The sequence below is a fragment of the Apis florea genome, unplaced genomic scaffold (assembly GCF_048593485.1).
Source record: "Apis florea isolate Af1SG1 unplaced genomic scaffold, ASM4859348v1 contig_3772_pilon, whole genome shotgun sequence".
In the NCBI taxonomy this organism is placed as follows: domain Eukaryota; kingdom Metazoa; phylum Arthropoda; class Insecta; order Hymenoptera; family Apidae; genus Apis; species Apis florea.
In genome coordinates this window covers 831,106-850,813 of record NW_028256845.1, presented here as the reverse complement: position 1 = coordinate 850,813, position 19,708 = coordinate 831,106, and the positions used below count along the sequence as shown (strand labels likewise).

Below are 19,708 nucleotides of genomic sequence, written 5' to 3'. Positions count from 1 at the left end.
TATTATATATTATATATAATTTTTAAGAATTTTAACATTTTCATAATTTTAATTTAAATCATTTTTTTATATAAAAAAAATACATATAAAAAAATTGATAAAATATTAATTGAAATATTCAATTTAAAAAAAAAATCAATCATTTTTCTTTACTTTAAAATATAACATATTTTTGTAGTATAATATACAATATTTAATAATTAGTTTTAATTTATTCTAAATATGTAATGTGTGAAAACACAAAAAATGTTATTTTAAATTATTTTTAAGTTATTTTATTATCATAAAAATAATATATTTGTTTAAAATATATTAGCACGATTTATATTTATATGATAATAAAGAAATTGGCAGTTAATTATCCTTTTCAAGAAATAAATTAGGATAGAACCTTAAAGCTTCAATTGTATCATCTCTGCAAGCTTTTCCTTTTTTTTCTGTAACTAATAATCGTTCCCGTGCTAAAAGAACTGATATACCTTCTGATTGAGCAAGTTCTTCTGCTGTTAGAGATCCTTTTTTTTTTATCTGCAACAAAGAGTAGAAGTTAAGCTTCATGTAAAAATTATTTGAAAATATTACTTACTAAATCAGCTATAATATCAACTATGGTATTATCATCATGTGATCGAGCTTGAAGAACCATAACTCCACTATCAAACACTCTCAATACTATAGGTAAATCTAAAGAAGCTAGCTGTCTACTAGCATTTAATAAATCTTCTGGTGATAAAAGTTCCAAGCCTCTTGCTCTATTTACACGACAATAAACATCTGTTAATGTCATCATTCCTCCAACTTCCTGCCAAATGGAATTTACTAAGTGTTTATTATATATTGTAAGTTGTTAAAAATTATTAGAAATATTAACTTTAATTGGCTCTTCTAAAATATCTGCAAGTTGTTTTGCCAATTGTTTGAAATATTCATTACTATTCTTGTATGCATCTCTGGTAACAGGATCATCAATGCCAAGACTCATTAAATAAGATTTAAATCTAACTGTTTCATCTTCTGTGATATCTCCTTGTCTCTCCTGCAATGGTCTTTGATTATGAATGTCAATTTTATAAAATAATCTTGTTGAGAGTCACCCGTATTTTTGTTGAGATAGTTTTTGAAATGGAAACCATGTCTTTGGCCACTTCCATGAGCTTCTTAAGATCTTGAAAGGCCATTGATATACTTTCATCTGTTGCTTTTTGTTGTTCCTGAAGACTTCTTTCAATACCTATAATACCAGTTCGTGTCTTTATTTGTGGCAAAGGTTTATTAATATCTCCACTATTTTTTATATTAGTATCAGGATGATTTAAAGGCATAATAGGTGTTAATTCCCAAATTCGTCTCATAATAGTATCAGACAAATGCGTATGAAAATTTGGATCTAAACCTTCTTTAAATGATATTTTAATATAATTATATATACTATTATCTAATGGACCAGGCATTTTATCTACAAAAAAAATATTATAATAATTTAATAATTTAAATTTATATAATTTTAATATATTGATTTATAAATATATTTTTTCATAATTAAAACATACCAATTGGAGCTTCAGAAAGATGTATAATAATTTTTTTACTACGTCCAAAAGAAAATGGACCAGGAATTTCTTCTTCAAAATAAACTATATGACGAAGAAACAATGAAAGACAGGTATAACCACGTGATATGTCACCAGGTCTTCCCCAAAGAAATCTGTGACTTGTAAGCACTAATTCACCACTTTCAAAATTTGTCTATCAAAAAAATGAAGGTTATGTTTTATTCTATATGAATAGTTAATTATACATACTTTAATATCTCCATCGTACAAACATATGCCAAAATCGCGTCTTATATAAATTTCATTTGGAAAAAGCCGAGAATCAGCGTATTCAAATCTATTCATTATTTTTGAAAGTTGAAAATGGAAATTAGATATTTTTTTAAGACCACGTAAAATTCTTAAATTCTGAATGGTTTTATTAGCAACTTTGATGTACTTAACCACAAGATGTCCTCCAATTTCTATATACTTATATATACATATGCAAGTTATACATATTATACATATCGCTTATTTATTGCAAAAATAACGTAATACGATTTTAAGAAAAATGACAATCATTATTAAAACATAATATTAAAATTCCAAATTCTGTATTTGAATTTATTTATTTATAAAACTCTACCAATAAAAAAACAAGTAAAAATAGTTCTTTCAATAATTCAAAAACTATTTTTTATGCAATTTTTTATGATTATGATAATACTTAGAATTTGAATGATAAAGATATTTTTTTATTAAAATTTCCTTATAATAAAATAATAATTGATTGTTTTTGATTATAATTAATATTAACAATTGTATCTTTGAACAACTTAAAAATAAAATATTTATAAACTCAAAATAAAAAAAAATATAAAATTATATATTAAAAATTTATATAAGGATTTAAGTGATAATTACGAAGTGGATGACATTAGTTATTACTTTAAATATATTTGTTTCGAATTTATTCAATAAACGAATCGTGTAAATAGAACCGCAACCATGAATAACAATGACCATGTATAGTTAATATATGATTTTTTTGTGTATTGATTGCACGTTTGTATAGTGATTAACGGTTTTCATTTATAATATATTTCTTTTCAGTTTTTAATAATAATAAGGTTGATTTCTTTTTGTTCATAGCTATTATAGCATATAATATAATGTGTAACGATACACTTTATACCTTTTGCAAGCATGAGCTCGAACGTACCTTATCTTAAGGGATATGTTACTATTGTTAAAATTAATAATTTTAAATGTAGACAAATTTTCATGTACATCTTTCCATTTGAATGAATATTTGTAAATATACATGTAACATCGAGAGAGAAAGAACATAAAACTGAGGAATAAATATACATACATGATCAAATTGAACTATTTAATGATGTACATGTAATTTGCTTTTACATTTTTTTTTTTAGAAATAAGTTATAGACTGAATTAAAATAATTGCGATTGTGAAGTTTTTATTTTAAATTTAAGTTAATTTAAGTATTCATTTAAAATTTAAGTTAAATTTCGTATTATAATTAAAAATGAAAAAGAAATTCTTTTTCTTATGTAAGAATGTCAAGAGAATGTAAGAGAAATAGATTTTTAAAATTTTTTTTTATATTAATGTTAACGATAAACTAATGATAAAATAATATCATTAAAATTATTGTAATTATTTGTAAATTATATAATAAAATTAATTTAATAATTTAATAAAATTAATTTAATTAATTTAATAAAATATTTAATAATTTGTTATTTTCATTAAAATTTTTCGAAGTTATTTAAATGATTCAGTCTATATTGAAATATATATGTACATAAACATTTTAACAAATCCCTTAAGTTTATTTAAGTAGAATAATTTAAGTAACTTGTTTGAATACTTTTAATCGTTTAAAAATTGTATCTTCCATGATTTCTGATTTTCTTTCAATCTAATGATGGTACGCACGAGCATAATCCAAAATGTAATTAGGAAGAGCTTGACAAGGATTGTTCTTCAAAAAGTTTCATCTTAATCAATAGATACAAAGATTAATGCATATATAGGGTGAGGTGAATGTGCCCTTATTATATCACAGAGAGGCGTAACAAAAATATAAAACAATTTAAACTTTATAGTATTTTTCTATGAATCATACACTCATGCAACGACTACGCGTTACGATTCGTCCCACAATCTCGATCGCTTTTATAAATTATAAAGCGTTGTAATTTTCCATGAATTCTGATAATGAATTAATATATTGAATTTGTAATTAATGAAAATTGTATATACAATTTTATGTATGATTAATCATACAAAAGAAAAATGTTTAAGAAAAAAACGTTTTATTATATATTTCAATAAAATATTATGTTCGTTCAACGAAAATAAAAAAATATTTTTACAAATATACAATGTTTTAAGAGAAAATATTTTACATATATTTATGATAAATAATGGAAATATTACAATCTATTTATAACATACAAATTGTTATTAAATTTATAACAAATAATTAAATTTATAATAAATGTACGTTTATAATAAATAAATTTATAATTTGTATAATAAATGAATTATATGTATATATATATATATATATATATATGAATAATTAAAATGTAAAATAAAGGTATTTTATACGCGTATCGGTGCATTGCTTTTATTGTGCATCATTTGTGGTACGAATCGCATTGGCATTATTATTGTCATCATCATTCTTTTTTCCTTTTGTCTCTGACTTTTCGACATCGTTCTTACCTATCTTTCGCGCTATTTTTTCTCGCGTTCTGTGCGTTTCTCTTATTTTTTTTTTTCTTTTTTTTTTTATATTTTCACTCTCTCATTCTCTCCTCAGTCTCACGTATCTCTTTCTCTCCTTCTCTTATTCTCTCATTCTCTTTCGCGCATTCTATTTCTTTTCTTTTTTCCCCATTTTCTGTTTCTGCTAATTTCGTCTATAACTAGTCCCTGACAAAACTAAATTCTGATAAACGAGAAGCAAGCTATTGAACGCCTTCAATATTTTTCTTTCCCTGTCTCATCGTTCTGCGCTATTTGTTTTTTTTTAATTTATTCCAGTTTAACAGTAAAACTTAATAAATATATATTCATACATGCGTACACGGTCGTAGACAAACATATAGTGAAGTATATTTCACTTACGCGTGTGCGCGCGCGCGTGTACGCCACGTTGGTATTAAGAATAAAAGATTAATTTTGTGCTGATATACAACAGTGTTTTGAATGATAATTTGACTTACATGTATACAGATTATACATACGTACTACGTACGGTTTCGTGAGTACAAAGTGGAATACGACGATGATTCGATTAATCAAATTGATTTTGATATTACGCATCATGAATAACAATAAAGAAATTTTTTCTTTTTTATTTTTTATTAACAACAATCTATGACTTATGTAAGAAAAGATACATCGTTATGATTTAATTATTGGATTGTAATCGAAGATTCTTCTTTTTGCAGTTGATTGATTCGTCGATCGGATCAATAAATATCGATGATTAATTCTTTTTCTGGAAAATTTAAAAAAATGAAAAAATATTAAATATACAAGTCGCAGATTGTTAAAAAAAGATGTTCAATTCTAATATACATACATATATATATATATATATATATATATATATATATATATATATATAAACTTATATAAATTATTTCATTGATGAAGACATCGCTATATTAAAAAAATATTCAAATTTATCAATGTGCAATGAATAATTAATAATTAATCGCAATCATTCTCGTTAATCACTTTGTACAAAACGATGCAGAGATACATATCATCCACCATGGATAATTTACAAATATATTTATGGGGTTTAATGAAAGTTCAGCGATATTAGTCCCATAGTAAGTTGGCGATAGAAAAAACCTGAATAAGTTCATAAGTATGGATTCATAATAGTCGACAATTTATGACAAAAAATGTATAATAATATAGAGTGTAAAATTTTCTCACAATGTAATTATAATATATATAGATGTATATATACACGTGGTGTATGCATAATGTGTACGTGTATACGAAGGATTAATTTTGTTAAGTTTTATTGTGTACGAAGAGGTACAAAATTTATAGGTATAGAATAGGCTATGAGGTCCGAAAGGCTATCTAATTCGTTCGATTTGCGCTAACGATCCCATAATTATAAATATTGCGAGGTTTCCCATTTCCGTCCGAACTACAAATATGTTGTTAATTATAAATTAATCTTTACACAATTTTTGAAAGATTATATCTATTAGAAGAAACTATGTTTATATAATGTAATAAAATATTATTCCGCTAGTTCTTTTGAATTCGCTTACTTTCTTTTGAATTTTCATCATTTACATTCTTACGTTCTTTTTGAATTTTATGATTTTTCTTGGATTTTAATAATTTTAAAATAATGAAATGTAGTTCCGACCAAATGGCAACGCGTGTTCAATTATATTAGGAATAATCGAATATTATTGTAACCTCGAATGGAATCGTATCCATTGGAATCGTAATGGATAAATTTTGTAATATCTAGTCGCAAGAATTCTTTCATCGTTCAATTGTACAGTATACGTACAAACAATCCGCAGTAGATTTTCATTTGATTCTGCTTTTGTTTGAGAATCGTGTAATTCGGCTGTGTGCCAAGTACGATCACGAAGAAGGAAAAGAAAAAACGAAGGAAAAAAAGAAATCGAGGGCAATGATTTCGTTAAAATGAAATAACGAAAAGAAAAGTGAATAAGTCGAATGACGAGAGAAATGACAAGAAGAAAAAAAAGAAAAAGGAGAAAAAGAAGAAGAAAAATGGAAAGAGTGGATCATGGATCATTGGGGGAAGAGAGAAAAAATAATTAAGAATCGGGGTCAATCGTCCACATTTCGAAGAGAATGCTCTGCACGTCGAGTACGTCGTTAATAAACTCTGTACAAACATTAACAGTCCATTGAGAACAACAACATTTATACTCGAATAAAACCCTGAACCTTAGGGCTTCTATCGTCGCAATGTAGCTTTTAATCGCGGCGAATTATCGAAACATTTCTCGATTATTTTTTCTTATCGCTTTTTTCCCATTTTTTTTTATTCTTCTGTAACTATATTCTTCTATATATAGTCAGTTATTAAACGAATGACAAACAAGATTTTATTTATATGCCAGAATAAAGAAAATAAAAATTATAAAGAAATCAACGATGAGAAATTTTAAAAGTATTTGTATATAACTGATTGATAATTCTGGCTTTAAAACAAACAATTGTTCGACGTGGAAAAAGCGAGCTTTTCTTTCGAAAAAACGGAATACATTTTAACTGACATCAACGTGATCCACACAAGAGGTTCTGCTGGAATTTTCTTTATACACATAAGGAAGGTTCGATTATGCTTGTTTTCTAAAGTTTATCTACTTATATATTCTATTCTTTCTATTCTTTCAAAAAAAAAAGAAACTGAAAAATAAAAAAACACGTATCAACAATGCCATTATGTTTGATTTCTTTCTTCTTTTTGCATCATTTTATGTGCAATTCACTTAATTCGTTCCAACAACGAATAAAGGACAAAGTGATTATACATTATATTTCTTCAGCTCTAACGTCTGCCCACCGTATATAAAATATGGGTACAAATATTTGAGCCTTTTATTAGAGAGAGAACTTTGTGATCTCGTCACAAAATTTGTTCGAACCTTCCTCGTAAAGCGATACACAACAATGTGTGAAATTGATGTGAACAACAATATGGATCCATTTAGATCATCTATGATGATTTTTTTTTGTGTCTGACGATGACTTTTGATATCGATACATCAGTCTGAAATGATTGATACCAGCTCCGTGTTTTCTTCTGATCGATCCTCTTGTTTTGTACAATAAATAATCTTTTTTCGTTTTAACGACAACCTCATGATATAATTCATGAATAAAATCATGACAGAGTCACGGAGCCGTCATTTTTTAACTTTATCATTAGATGAAACAATTATGTTGAACGATGTACATCCATTTAGTACATGTACAATAGGATACGAGTTTGACATTGAGATTTTACACCATCAAATCGAAAACGGTGAATCGTTATTTTTTTGAATTATCATCATTCTACTTGCAATATATCACACGTTTATGGTTTATACTTCCTCTTTGGAGTATAGAGGAGAACGGTTAAATAGATAATGAACATTTAGTGGAATCCTTAATAACATTGCTAATACAAGTAATCTTAATGCGAATAAAAAATCTTTCTTATATGAGGCCTTAAATGTTTCAGCACCCTGTAATTCGCAAATTTACAATGATTTCAACGAATTGTATACAATTGTTTTTCTTAAACTCGACGAACGTAATAACAAAATTTTGTTTTCTCCCTCTTTTTTTTTTCCTCTTTTGATGAAAATAGATTATTAATGATATTATCGCGTATTATTAAGTTATTCTAAAAATTGTTTCAGTTTTAAATCATTTACTTTGGAAAATTCCACTAAAATTTAACGTATATTTTTAAAAAAAAATTACATTTAATATATTTCTCGAATGCTTTTAAATGAATTTATCTGAACGATATTAATATTTTTGAATAATTCAAAATGATCTTTAAATTTTTGAACGTATGATCAAAAACAATGTAATTTATTATAAATAAAAATAAAAGCATCTCTTCTAAAGAATAAATGATTTAAAACCAGAAACAATATCAATTTATCATAAAATTATATTTACGTAACTCTACCGTTCTCCAATTATACTTTAGATCTGTACAGATTTTCATTTCTACATTGTCATTACTAACATCCTCTATATTTCTTTCATTTTCTCAGGGGATGCCACATAGCGACAGGACGCCTCTGAGCAGCCAACATTTGTCTCCAATGAACAAATGCTCTTCCTGCTGATGTGGGTCCTACGATAATGTGCCCGACAGAATACGGTTTCGAATTTACTCCCTGGTCATTGCTTACTTCTGCTACAGTTAGTCTTATTTGTATGTTCTAAAATTAAAATAAAAAAAAATCTGTGAAATTTTTCAAACTTTTGATAAATAATTATTCTTTGATAAGTATTATAATAAAGGAAAATTGTTCGAACCTGCATAATATGACTGGGCACGTTAAAAATAATTGCCTCGTTGAAGATCGGGCTCTCTTCTCCTTTCTTCACAGATGTTTTTTTCTTGTGAATCTTCTTTCCTTGTTGTAGCAAATAAACCTTTGAAACATGATAAATATATCATCTATCATCGTATGTAATTGCAATAATTTCAATTTAGCTCCTTAACGAAAGGTAACAATATATTTTAATTTTATTCGAAACAAGCTTCTCTATTACCTTGACGAAGAAATCACCAGGCACGGTATTGGCGCCACGTAAATTTCTAGCCTTTACAACCACTAGCGTGAGCCTTTCAGCTGTTTGCAAGTAGCTCAAAGAGAACATTAATTCTCCAAGTCTTGGCGTGGGCAAAGCTGATCCCATGAGTGGTAACCAGGTAGTCGCTGGTGCCCTTGACGCAGGTCCTAGACGTAATCTAGCTTCTCCAATGAGGGATGTTCCACCACCTATACTCGTCTCGTCAGAAAACACCTTAAAAATATCATACGTGAGTTATCGTCATATATTTCTATACATTTTATGCATTTCGATTAATTATTTCATTTATTTCATACTTCGACAAGAAGAGTTCTTCCCGAGGGGCCATCGTCTAAAGGGAACAAAAAATTTTCTTGATAACTAGGCGATGGACTTGCTCTGTACAGTCTTGTTTTCACGTGTAACTGTCTGTTTGGTAAAAGGCAAACTCTAAAAAAAATAAATAATAACTTGTTAATTAAATTACATTATCGGTTCAAGAATTGTTATTCTATCTCGTATTTCATTGCGAATTTATCTCATCTGAATCTCTTTGAAATTATAAATTTTTTAATTTATTTATTTATGAAATGATCAGATCAACTTTTGAACAACACTGTACAACCATGCATTTGATATTACGTATTTGATATACAATTTGACGGAATATTCAAACCTAGCAAAGGTATCTTGAGCAGGTTGACCATCTGGGGCGATGAGATCTCTGGCCTCGAGAACGCTGACCGCAAGATCACCCTCGCTATCAGCACCTCGGCCACTCCATCTGTCGTATTGGACACCGACACACACGTGGCCGACGACAGGCGCTTCTTCGAGGTCGTTTAATACTACACTCGTATCAGAGCACACACTCTCACAGCTTATTGCCCTTTTCAGGTTCGATTCATCCGGCGGTGGCTCTGGATCCGGTCCCTGAGGTCCACGACGACTTCCAGGGTTGACCTCATTGTAATCGTTCATGGTATAGTTTGTGATAAAACTCTGTGAATCGCATTTTTTTTATATTTAAAGGAATTAAATATTACAGTATATCTAATTATAATAAATGCCAATTGAGTGAGGAAAAGGATTATGTAGAGTGGAAATTGTCATACCTGAGAGAATTTTCTCTTCAATTGCACTTCCTCCACTGCGACGTAAAAGTCGTTTCGCTTTCTGTGAGACAAATTGGATACTGAATTAATTTATTTTTTTCTTTGTTTTTTTTAAATGTATAGGAATGGAATTATCATATGGTTAAATTTACCTTAATGTATCAGCGTCATCGAGTTCGTTAAGTTCGTGAATACCGTTCAATCTTTCCATACTTTTTCTCCTTTGCTCAATGCTATTTAAAATATCCTGAAAATAAACACGTAAAATATAAAAATATAAATAAGTTACATCATCGAATTAAAATGTAAATTCAAAATCAATATCGTACCTCAGAAGTTCTCGTAAAACTAGGATCAGTCATATATGTATAAATCTCTTGATTGTGATCTTTAACTAATAACGGGGATGATGGTGGATCTTGTAAACTATTGTACACCTATCAAAATAACAGAATAATTAGAATAAATTTAATGATACGTTAAAATAATTCTTTTAAATCAAAGAATTATATATATATATATATATATACATACCTCTTGTGCAGTTCTATGTGCTTCTAGATTAAGTTCGGGGCTGTAAAGATCGGAACTACGCCTAGAATCGTCAGGACCTATCACATCAGAATCGTTCTCCGCATAAATATCTTGAATTTCATCCTGCAACTGGCCACCGGTGTTCTCCTCGACCAATGATGGGGATCTCGATGGGAAGGTGAAACGTTGAACTTGCTGTGCCGAAGACACGACCGAGCTGCGAGAATATTCAGAAAAGGATGTTGTGAATTTTTTTGAGAACACGATCTCTTGAAAAACTTCTTCTCTTCAATGGAAAACATACTTGTAAAATTCCGAGGCGTCGATATAGCTCTGCGAAGTGACCAATCTAAGAGCGTTAAATATTCTTTCCCCAGTTGTTTGCCCGTTCTTTTTTGGCAAGTCTTTCGGCGGGTCGGGTGGCGCGGGTGGTGGTGGTTGTATCGGGCTGGATACGGCCTCGCTGTTGACCTTCAATGCGTTGATCGATTCCTGAATTGTGTCGTCGTACAGCACGCGATCCTGATCTTGATGGAGTCCCAGCTCGTTAATCGAATCGTATATAGGAAGATCGGGCAAACTTTGAATGTATTGGGAGACTTTCTGCAACCCTTGAGACTCGCGGAACAAGTAGGACGGCCCTATGTTGTCCTGAAGGCTGGAACTTCTAAAGGGCGTCATCTCGATGCTTTGCATCTCGTTGCTCTTATGATCGAGGTCGTTCCCAAGACTCTGAGTGCTCTGAAGCATCTTAGACAGCTCCTCGGATCCGTATATCGATTCCATGATAGTCTGGCTTGCGGCATTCGAAGAATTCGTCATACCGAAACTGCTCGGCGAGCCTCTCGAATCATTCCTGATATGTTGCCGTATCATGTGACTCCTTTGAACGATGTCGTAGCTCCCGTAGCTCGTGTTGCTATCCTCGTCCCCTTTACCATCGAGGGTAGCTATAGGTACGCCGTGTACACCGTATCTGATCCTGGTCGACTCCATACCACCGTCGAATTGCCTGTAAGGATTGCATCTATTCTCTTTCCTTCGTTCCTCACCGAGCTCGTATCTCAGCCTCGAGTCTATATGATTCTGCGACCCGTACGACGCCATTTGAATATTCTCCGCCATGGTCTTGGCTGCCTCGCCATCGAATCTGAACGTTGAACCATGATCGTTTGATGTTTTATGCAGACCGTAATTCTTGATGGGCTCGTTCTGGAAAAGAAAGACCGACGAGCCGGACGATCTCGAGGGAGCTGGAGCCCTCTGTAACGACGGTGGTGGAGTTAGAGGTACCGGACCAGCCTCTTGCATTCTCAGGTGGTCTACGGTGCTCGAGGTTTGAAGTGGAGACGGCCTTGGACGAGCGGTTGGCCTTGGTTGAGGTGCTGGTCTCAAAGGCTGTGGTGGTATTGTGCTACCGGTTGTTGTGCCCAGAGGCGGATGGAGATCTCTGTCTACTGGTTCGAATCTGCAAATATTACGAGTTTTGCCTTTTGAAACGGGGCAATCCTCTCTCACCCCCCCCCCCTCCCTCCCCTCTCCCCTGTCTCTGTTACTTTGTTCTTTCTACTTTGAAATTTGAATCTGATCTTGTACATTCTATAGTGAGCGCGGTTTTAACTCTTTGTCTTAATATTAAATATTAAATATCGATCGGTCGACCAAGTGTTTAGATGTCGCGTGCTTACTGAAAAAAGGTCGCATAATTTTTTTCTTTTTTATAAATAGTTCAATTGATTTGCTCTTGACTTAAGGGCTCACGTTTCGTCTCGAGATTTATTCCACGTTTGTTAAAGATCGTACTCTTTATAGGGATGATAAATTCACGAAATAATACACGAATCATTGGAATTTCTTTTAATAATTGTTCGAATTATTAACAATTGGTTTCGCCTAATTATTCTAAATATTTGTTCCGGAAAAGTTATTGTCATCGAGTGCTCAATTGTGAGCACAAATCAAATCACATGTGAGAATTATTAATGTCGGCTCGATACTTTGACACTTCATTTTATCATTACTAATTATTAGATCGATATTTCAAAAAAAAGAATTATAATTAAAAAAGTAGCATTAATATTTTCCATCGTTCGCTCGATTTATTATTATCTGCCACGTTGTTATCTTCTCGTCGAAGAAATTAGTATTTCTTCGTTAAACTTAACCATGATCTTGGCAGTTGTTATTATATAGTTCGAATGAATTATGCAAGCATAATGCTCAGCCAGTTTTTGTACCTGGTGAAAGCTCCTTGTGCATCGAGTCTGAGGTCGCTGTCACTGTGAAGCAGATGTTGAGACGCGTTTCCAGGTTGTCGATATAAACCGGGGATTGTTTGAGCTGTTGGATGTTGTGCTTTGACTAAACCGACCTGGAAAATTCGTTAAATAACAATGAATATTTTTTTATATACGCTGTAATACAGATGGAAAGATCGTTCGTTATTTTTCTTCGACATTCGTCTCTCCCTTTTTTTGGTGTACCTTTTCTTCCCGCGGTGCCCATAACCAGGATAACCTTTGCCGCCATTCCTCGCAGACATTCCAAATGTTTCTAGTGCCCCATTGCCAACCAATGCAATATCTAAAGAAGAAGATATTTTTATTTTAAAATAATTACTGGTAGTTTTATGTCGTTATTTACGAGTTATATAACTGAAATTTGGCTAGGTTTAATAGCTGGATAGGTCGATAATCGTGTTCTCATGGAGAAACTTTTCGGATGGTATGAGAATTAGATTATTGGGTCACGATGTTCGACTATTGAAAATATTGATGTTTAACATCAATATTTTTAACGGCCACACGGTATTATTGGTTCCTTTGGTTAATCGACGACATATGGGATTCTGCGTTATAACAGAAATGAATCCATTGAAATATTCCTCCCTTTCTTTCTTTCGTATCCTATATAGCAGTAGAAAAAAAAATGTTTGGTCGGATGTAACGTTCGACCGATGGCTGACTAATAGCACGCTCGCAAGCACGTGGGAATATGCTATTATTAAGTGAATAGAGATGTGCGCTTGTCAAAGGGGTCAGCGAGAAAATCAATTTGAGTAAACGCGGTATTAAAGGCAAAATAAAATTTCGCTGCATTCCTGTGTAACACTCGTTTAACCCGCGCGAAAGTGGCTTTGCATTTCTCTTCTTGCTTAAACTTTCATATTTTATTAACTGGAAATATTTTCAGTTGAATTTTTATATTTTACAAGAATACCAAGAATATCGAGTTCTTGAATCGAGACAATATATTTGTAAAGATGCTGGATTATGAGTTGGAAATTGCATCGCAGCTACGTGATTTTCTCAAGAAAAATCGGGCTGGAAAACACGAACGCTGGAATATCAAGTTGTTATTGCGATTATTGCGATTTCTCAGATTTCCAGCGTTGTTCTTATAATGCTTCAATGAATCCAACGATGATAGTAGATGCTTGCAGTTACGTTTAATATTTCTTCATTGAAGGGGATACAGTCTCAAAGAAGAAGAATAAATTCGGCTATGGGAAAGGATGGATAAAAAGTCTTTGATACAATTTATTACTGAATGATTTTAACCTGTTGCACGTGTTGCAGTTTTCACGAATACATATACCTGTTGTGTAATGCGAGAAAATATCGAAACAATTCCTCTTGATCTTCATTATATAAAGAAAGATTCTTTAGTGATGATGAATATCCATTATAATATCTCTATATTATAGTGAATTACATTTGACAAAAAGAAAATATTGCATTCAACTATATAATAAATAAATCTCAAATTACTAACATATATTTTATATAACGATGGATAATTAATAAGTTTAATGGATAATTTTTCACGATTTTTTCAAGATTTCTAAGTCGAGGTTGGGCGTATATTTTTGACACGAACAAATCGAATGCAAGAACGGATTTAGAACAGGAAAAGGATGGATTATATAAAGAAATGATGACACGAGATGACGAGCTGTCAATGGATACGTTTGTTGAAATCTTGGTTTCAATTACCTTCTGCACAGAGCAAGGGCAGTGCCTGCCACAATGACGATAGCTAAAGCTACCCCAAGAACGGTAAGTGTCCAACCCATCCTTCTTAATACTAAATCCAGGCCCGACCGCAAATCCAATCAGTCCGCCGAACCTGAAACACACGGAGTAAATCCCTGAAGAGCATGATCCGATTATACTTACAGAACCAAGATTACTAATGGATTAACTATCTTTATACGTACTTATATTGTATGCATGTTTATTCGCACTGTTTATAAAGTACCCATGAAGATTTTCTCATGCAAGCAAAAAGTGAAAAACGAATATGAATTATAATTACGTGTAGTAATTGTTGTACACACGATTAACAACATCGAATCTATTCGAATCGTATCATTTGTGAGAGAGAGAGAGAGAGAGAAAAAAAGGAGAAGAAAATAAATTTTCTCTTATCCCTATCAAACAATTTGATCTCTCGAGTTTCTTTCACGGTCGTGGTTACAGCGATATCGAGCTTTCCAACGATGTAACGTATAAATAGCGACTCGTGGAGAGCGAAGAAACGGGAAGCAGATAGAAACCGGAAATGTCGATAGAAGTTAACGAGGCGGCACCGTGAGCGATAAAATCTCCCCCTCGAAAAGTTTCCTGGCGATTCGTGTCCGCCTTTGCCGACGACACGAAAGGATTTTCAACATTCGTAGAAAGAAACTCCACCGCAAAATTAGACTCCTTGGCCATGCCGGATCCATCTCTCCTTCTTACGCCCCGGACGTAGAAGGATCCCTAATCTCGTCTTTCGACGTGACTGCCTTTATACGAATGCGTATCCACTTTCCTCGTCACGTTTATACCGATCCAAGTTTATATATGCGACGATTCCACTCGAACAGACAATGTTGCGAAATATATGCGTTATGTAGAGGGCATACATATGCATAGGTGTACAAGTACATGGTAGATAGACCAAAGAAGGCTGGAGAACCCTTAGACGACTGCCCTTGTATAGGTAGTCTGCCTCGAGAAGAATAGACGGTTCAAGACGCGATTCTTTAGAAATATATACAACCACGAACGATTTATTTCCTTCGTGTAAATTTTCATTCAAATGGATATAGATAAATTATGAAATTTCGTTACGCAAATGATTCGTAACAAATTGGATTATGTTAATTAATTAATTTAATTTTAATTTTAGATTATTTCATTTTAATGTATAATTTTATGTGACGAGAATTATTAATGATATGATAATAAATAAAGATTAAGTTAAAATTGAATAACTTAATTCAAATTTAACTTAATTTGTTATAAATGTAGCTATTATTAGTAAGATACAATTTAGCATTTGATGTAATCAAAGATTCAAGATTGAAGGTTCAAAATTCAATCTTTTTACCATCTGCAAGTAAATTAATTTCGTTCAATCTTCTTAATATAATTATATTTATTCATAGAAATGATCAATTATGATCCAATCAACTTTCTCTCTGGTTCTCCTTCTTTTCTTCTTCTTCTTATTATTTTTCCAATCAATGAATGATCCTTCGTATTCTTCATCATAATTTTTTAACTTCCCTATATACGTATCACGAAGAAGAAGTAAAGATATTATTTTCTTGAATCACGTGCAACGAAGATTCTATATTTTTATTTCTTTTGTGAAAAAGACGCGTACAGCGTCTTCTTTTTATCTCAGACATTTTGACACAAAGCACGTCACGTGGCTTAGCTTAGTTGTAGTCATGCACTCAATTTCTTTCAAAAAAATGGGGGTGGTGAAGGAAAGGGGGTAAAAGGGGGGAAGTTAGGAGAAGGTGAGAGAAAGGAAGGAAGAAAGTGCAGCCTGGCATGTGTCTGAAAAAATAGGCCAAGCTAGCGGAGTCGGTGAACTTTGCTCAGATACTTCGACGGGCGTACAACGAGCCATCAGCAATCCGGATGGTTTCCCCTTCGAAGAAATAATCCGCTTTTCAAGTGCTATAGATACACATGATCTAACCGGCAAACCGCAAGATACATCAACGATGTTTCTAAACACCATATTTTCACAAACATATTTAGAGAGTTATTGTCCTGTTCGTATCTTTCTTCTTCCATTTTATCTTTTTATTATCATGTTTTTTGATTTTCGATGATTTTCGTTTTCGAGTTAATTTAATAATTATCTTTTTTCATAATCGTTATTATTCGAGATAAGATTATATATCTGATAATCTTATCAATAAAATGTATTGTTGTTCATTCTTGAAACGAATTTGTTAATTATTATGGAAATTGTTAAAATTGTATATAAAGAATTACAATTGGAAAGAAAGAATATAAGTGGAAAATAAAAGAATTCTTTAAAAAAAAAAGACGAAAAAGCAAGGAACAGCGGTTGTATTATATTAGGAAAAAAAGGAACAAAGAGAAATAAGTAACAATGATATGAAATTCAGAATTATTGTTTCTCCAAGTAAATTAGCTATCTCACTTGAAAAAATTAATTTTATATTTGGAAGATAAAACATTTTACATATAAAACATTTTAAGTAGAACGAGTCTCACTATGATCAGACATGAAAAACCTATTACCTTTCTTTTCATTAATTTACAAATAAATATATATACAAATAATTGTTTATTAGAAAATAAATATTTATTTATTTTTTAAAATTACTGTATTATAAAAAAAAAAAGAAGAATCGATTCTTACATCATTTCGTAACAAAAGAGCAACATGTGTAACACCGATCTCGATAAAATTTCAATCACGAAGAACAATCCAAAATTTGAACAATGGCACATGTGAAACCTTTTAGTTTCGAAGGTAGAATTGAAATAAGAGAGAGACGAAATGGGACAAACTTAAAGAGGAGAAGAGGGAGAAGGGACAAAAACGAAAGGAAATAATTCACTGTCTCGTTCTATATTTGAGTGGACGAATCACGGTGCGGTTCTGGTTGGATGTCTGTCTATGTGATGCAACGAATAAAGAGATTTTTGGCAAGACGGGAGATAAGGGGGGTGGTAGATGGACGAGCGGGATAAGATTTAGCGAGGAAGAGGAGGGTGGTTGCTGGTTGGTAGCAATGCTTCGCTCTTTCCCCATCAGAGACAATAGTAGCAATTAGTGGCGTGTAAGATTTCAGCCCGAGGCTCCAGGGAAAAAGAAAGAGATTCTCTGTTTCTCGAGTACATTCATTCAGGGGCTAGTCTCTTTTTCGCTCTCTCGACGACGTGAAGAAAAAAAAAAAGGGGGTCACGAAGTTACTTTAGGAACGTACATTCGATTGAACCCTCAAAGATTCATCGATCCACTTTCTACCCATCAAACGTTATTCCTGTCAAGGTCCTGTTTGAAGCAACAGATATTAAGTATCGAGCACTTGGGCTCGAGATGTATCATATAGAAACATGCGAGTTGATCGAAAAATTGAGAGAAAGGGGAAGAAAACAATAATTATATTTATTTCGCAATTAATTCTGAAATATTAAATTCGTTAAATTAAAAAATTATTTTGCCATTTTAAAAAGGAAAAAATAAAATAAAAAATAGTATCGCAATATGAACATATTTAATTTAGCAAAATAAAAAATTTCACTTTCTTCAAATCTGAAATCTTTCTCATGAATCTTTATAAATGCTTTAAAATGTATTGACGATAAAATCGAGGTATACATAGTGTGCATCCCCATTGTTGCAAGTGCGCAAAAGCATATTGTGTCTTTTGAGAATCAAGAATGCAAGGGTAACGCATGCGGAACGGCGAAATAAGGACCAGTAAGTAGAGGATATCAAAACCGGGTCAGACCAGAGCGGTCTGCTTCTGTTTACATTTGTGCCACTGTGTCAAGGTTTTATATATATAACTGTTTTATATATATATATATACAAATCAAGAGCAGTTGATTAGGGACAAGAGAGAAAAAAAAAAGAAGAAAGAGAATTTCGTCAGTAGTCTCTGTTGTCATATATTATCCACTTCGATGTAGAATCGTAGATAGAATAAAAGTAAGACTTTGATGAAAAATTAATTAAAATAAAAAAAGAATATTTAATGATTTGAATCTTTAAATTTAAATCGTGTGAACATAGATCTTTCAGAATTATTTTACTTTCAAAAAATATAATGTTAATAAAAAAAGAAATTTTCTAAAAAATTTACATTTATTTTTAAATTTTTTAAAATTATTTTTTTAAAAACTTTAATCGAATATTAATTTTTTCTTTTATTTTTTTACATCGACATAGAGGTTTCAAACAAATACTTTTGAGCGAAATTTTGAATGATTTTCATCACGACAAATTTATATTATAACTATGGTAAGGTGAATTGGTTATCGTAGAAAAATTTATACAAGTCTATTTATCGTTAAAGGCAATTCACGAAGTTGCAAGATCGGAATTCTTGATTCTCCATGAATAATTCACATGTGAGTTTCGCTTGTTGTTGGCAGCTTCAGCTTATTTTACTTCACAAACGGTGTATCTAAAGAGCGTCAGAGATGATCATTCTTGATTTTCCAGAATAACAATGTTACTCTCACAACAAACATTTCGATCTTGTTAAATAATTTTCTATTCTCTTTTCTCTTTATTAATTTCTTTTGTACATCTTTATATTAAAACATCAACATTATTATTACCATAAAAACATCGATTTTTAAATATCTCTATTTTACATTTATACGTAAAATGATTACGTATTTGTAAATTTAATATTTGAGATGCATAACTTTTTCATTCGATAGATTTTTAGGGATTAAACACTGTTAAACAAATATTTTCGTTATCCATATTTATGAGTATTTATGCCTAGATATTTATCGAAGTCTCTATCAATTTTATTCAAATTTGTTGCTCGTTGAATAATAAAAATTTCCATGTTACATGTCATCAAACAAAACGGTCATGGTCGTGAAATATTGATACGAATATTTTAACGAGGTCGAATTATAATTTCTCGGTTTTCTTGGTTCAAGGAGACCAGAATTCATCATTTCTCATTTAAATATATTCACGCTATATTAATATCGAATTATCGTTCGACCAAACGAAAGGGAAAATCAAAATCAAATTCGTTCAATCCGATTCGATCGACCATTAAAATTTGGATCAAAGACTTATCCAAGTCTCAATGAATGTGATAAAATCGAAGGGTCGATCGTGTGATTCTGTTTGTCTGGTAAAACCGTGGAAAG

General features: G+C 31.4%; 2 protein-coding genes across 4 annotated transcripts in view; both read right to left on the bottom strand.

Annotated features, from left to right (window-relative positions):
• Positions 1–259: 259 nt before the first annotated feature.
• Positions 260–2,227, bottom strand: Vps36 (vacuolar protein sorting 36). Its single transcript, XM_003691319.3, has 6 exons — positions 1,803–2,227; positions 1,551–1,746; positions 1,095–1,456; positions 872–1,036; positions 587–802; positions 260–528 (listed from the first exon to the last, which is right to left on the bottom strand). The coding sequence occupies exons 1-6, from the start codon at positions 1,896–1,898 to the stop codon at positions 355–357; spliced, it is 1,209 nt and encodes a 402-aa protein (XP_003691367.1). The 5' UTR covers positions 1,899–2,227; the 3' UTR covers positions 260–354.
• A 2,689-nt stretch (positions 2,228–4,916) lies between these two features.
• The window catches only part of LOC100865374 (uncharacterized), a 58,613-nt gene continuing 43,821 nt past the window's right edge, over positions 4,917–19,708 (bottom strand). For 2 of the 3 annotated variants that reach the window (XM_003691317.4, XM_012483293.3), the window contains 13 exons: positions 14,540–14,672; positions 13,028–13,127; positions 12,782–12,915; positions 10,849–12,012; positions 10,545–10,761; positions 10,340–10,447; positions 10,163–10,257; positions 10,011–10,071; positions 9,572–9,897; positions 9,213–9,345; positions 8,875–9,129; positions 8,635–8,754; positions 8,208–8,537 (listed from right to left, as the gene is read on the bottom strand). In XM_003691317.4, the coding sequence (XP_003691365.1) occupies positions 8,355–8,537; positions 8,635–8,754; positions 8,875–9,129; positions 9,213–9,345; positions 9,572–9,897; positions 10,011–10,071; positions 10,163–10,257; positions 10,340–10,447; positions 10,545–10,761; positions 10,849–12,012; positions 12,782–12,915; positions 13,028–13,127; positions 14,540–14,619 (2,976 nt within the window). In that variant the 5' untranslated portion in view covers positions 14,620–14,672 and the 3' untranslated portion in view covers positions 8,208–8,354. Of the gene's footprint in view, positions 5,075–8,207; positions 8,538–8,634; positions 8,755–8,874; positions 9,130–9,212; positions 9,346–9,571; positions 9,898–10,010; positions 10,072–10,162; positions 10,258–10,339; positions 10,448–10,544; positions 10,762–10,848; positions 12,013–12,781; positions 12,916–13,027; positions 13,128–14,539; positions 14,673–19,708 lie in introns of those variants that run through there. The other variant, XM_086915299.1, reaches the window with a different exon arrangement.

What these genes read in the sequence shown, in the direction of transcription:
- Vps36 (XM_003691319.3), bottom strand. Translation starts at nt 1,898, where the DNA reads ATGAATAGATTTGAATACGCTGATTCTCGGCTTTTTCCAAATGAAATT. An exon ending in TGTACGATGGAGATATTAAA is followed by an intron (nt 1,747 to 1,802) that starts GTATGTATAATT and finishes TTTTTTTGATAG; the next exon opens with ACAAATTTTGAAAGTGGTGA. An exon ending in TTGATATTATAGCTGATTTA is followed by an intron (nt 529 to 586) that starts GTAAGTAATATT and finishes TCTTTGTTGCAG; the next exon opens with ATAAAAAAAAAAGGATCTCT.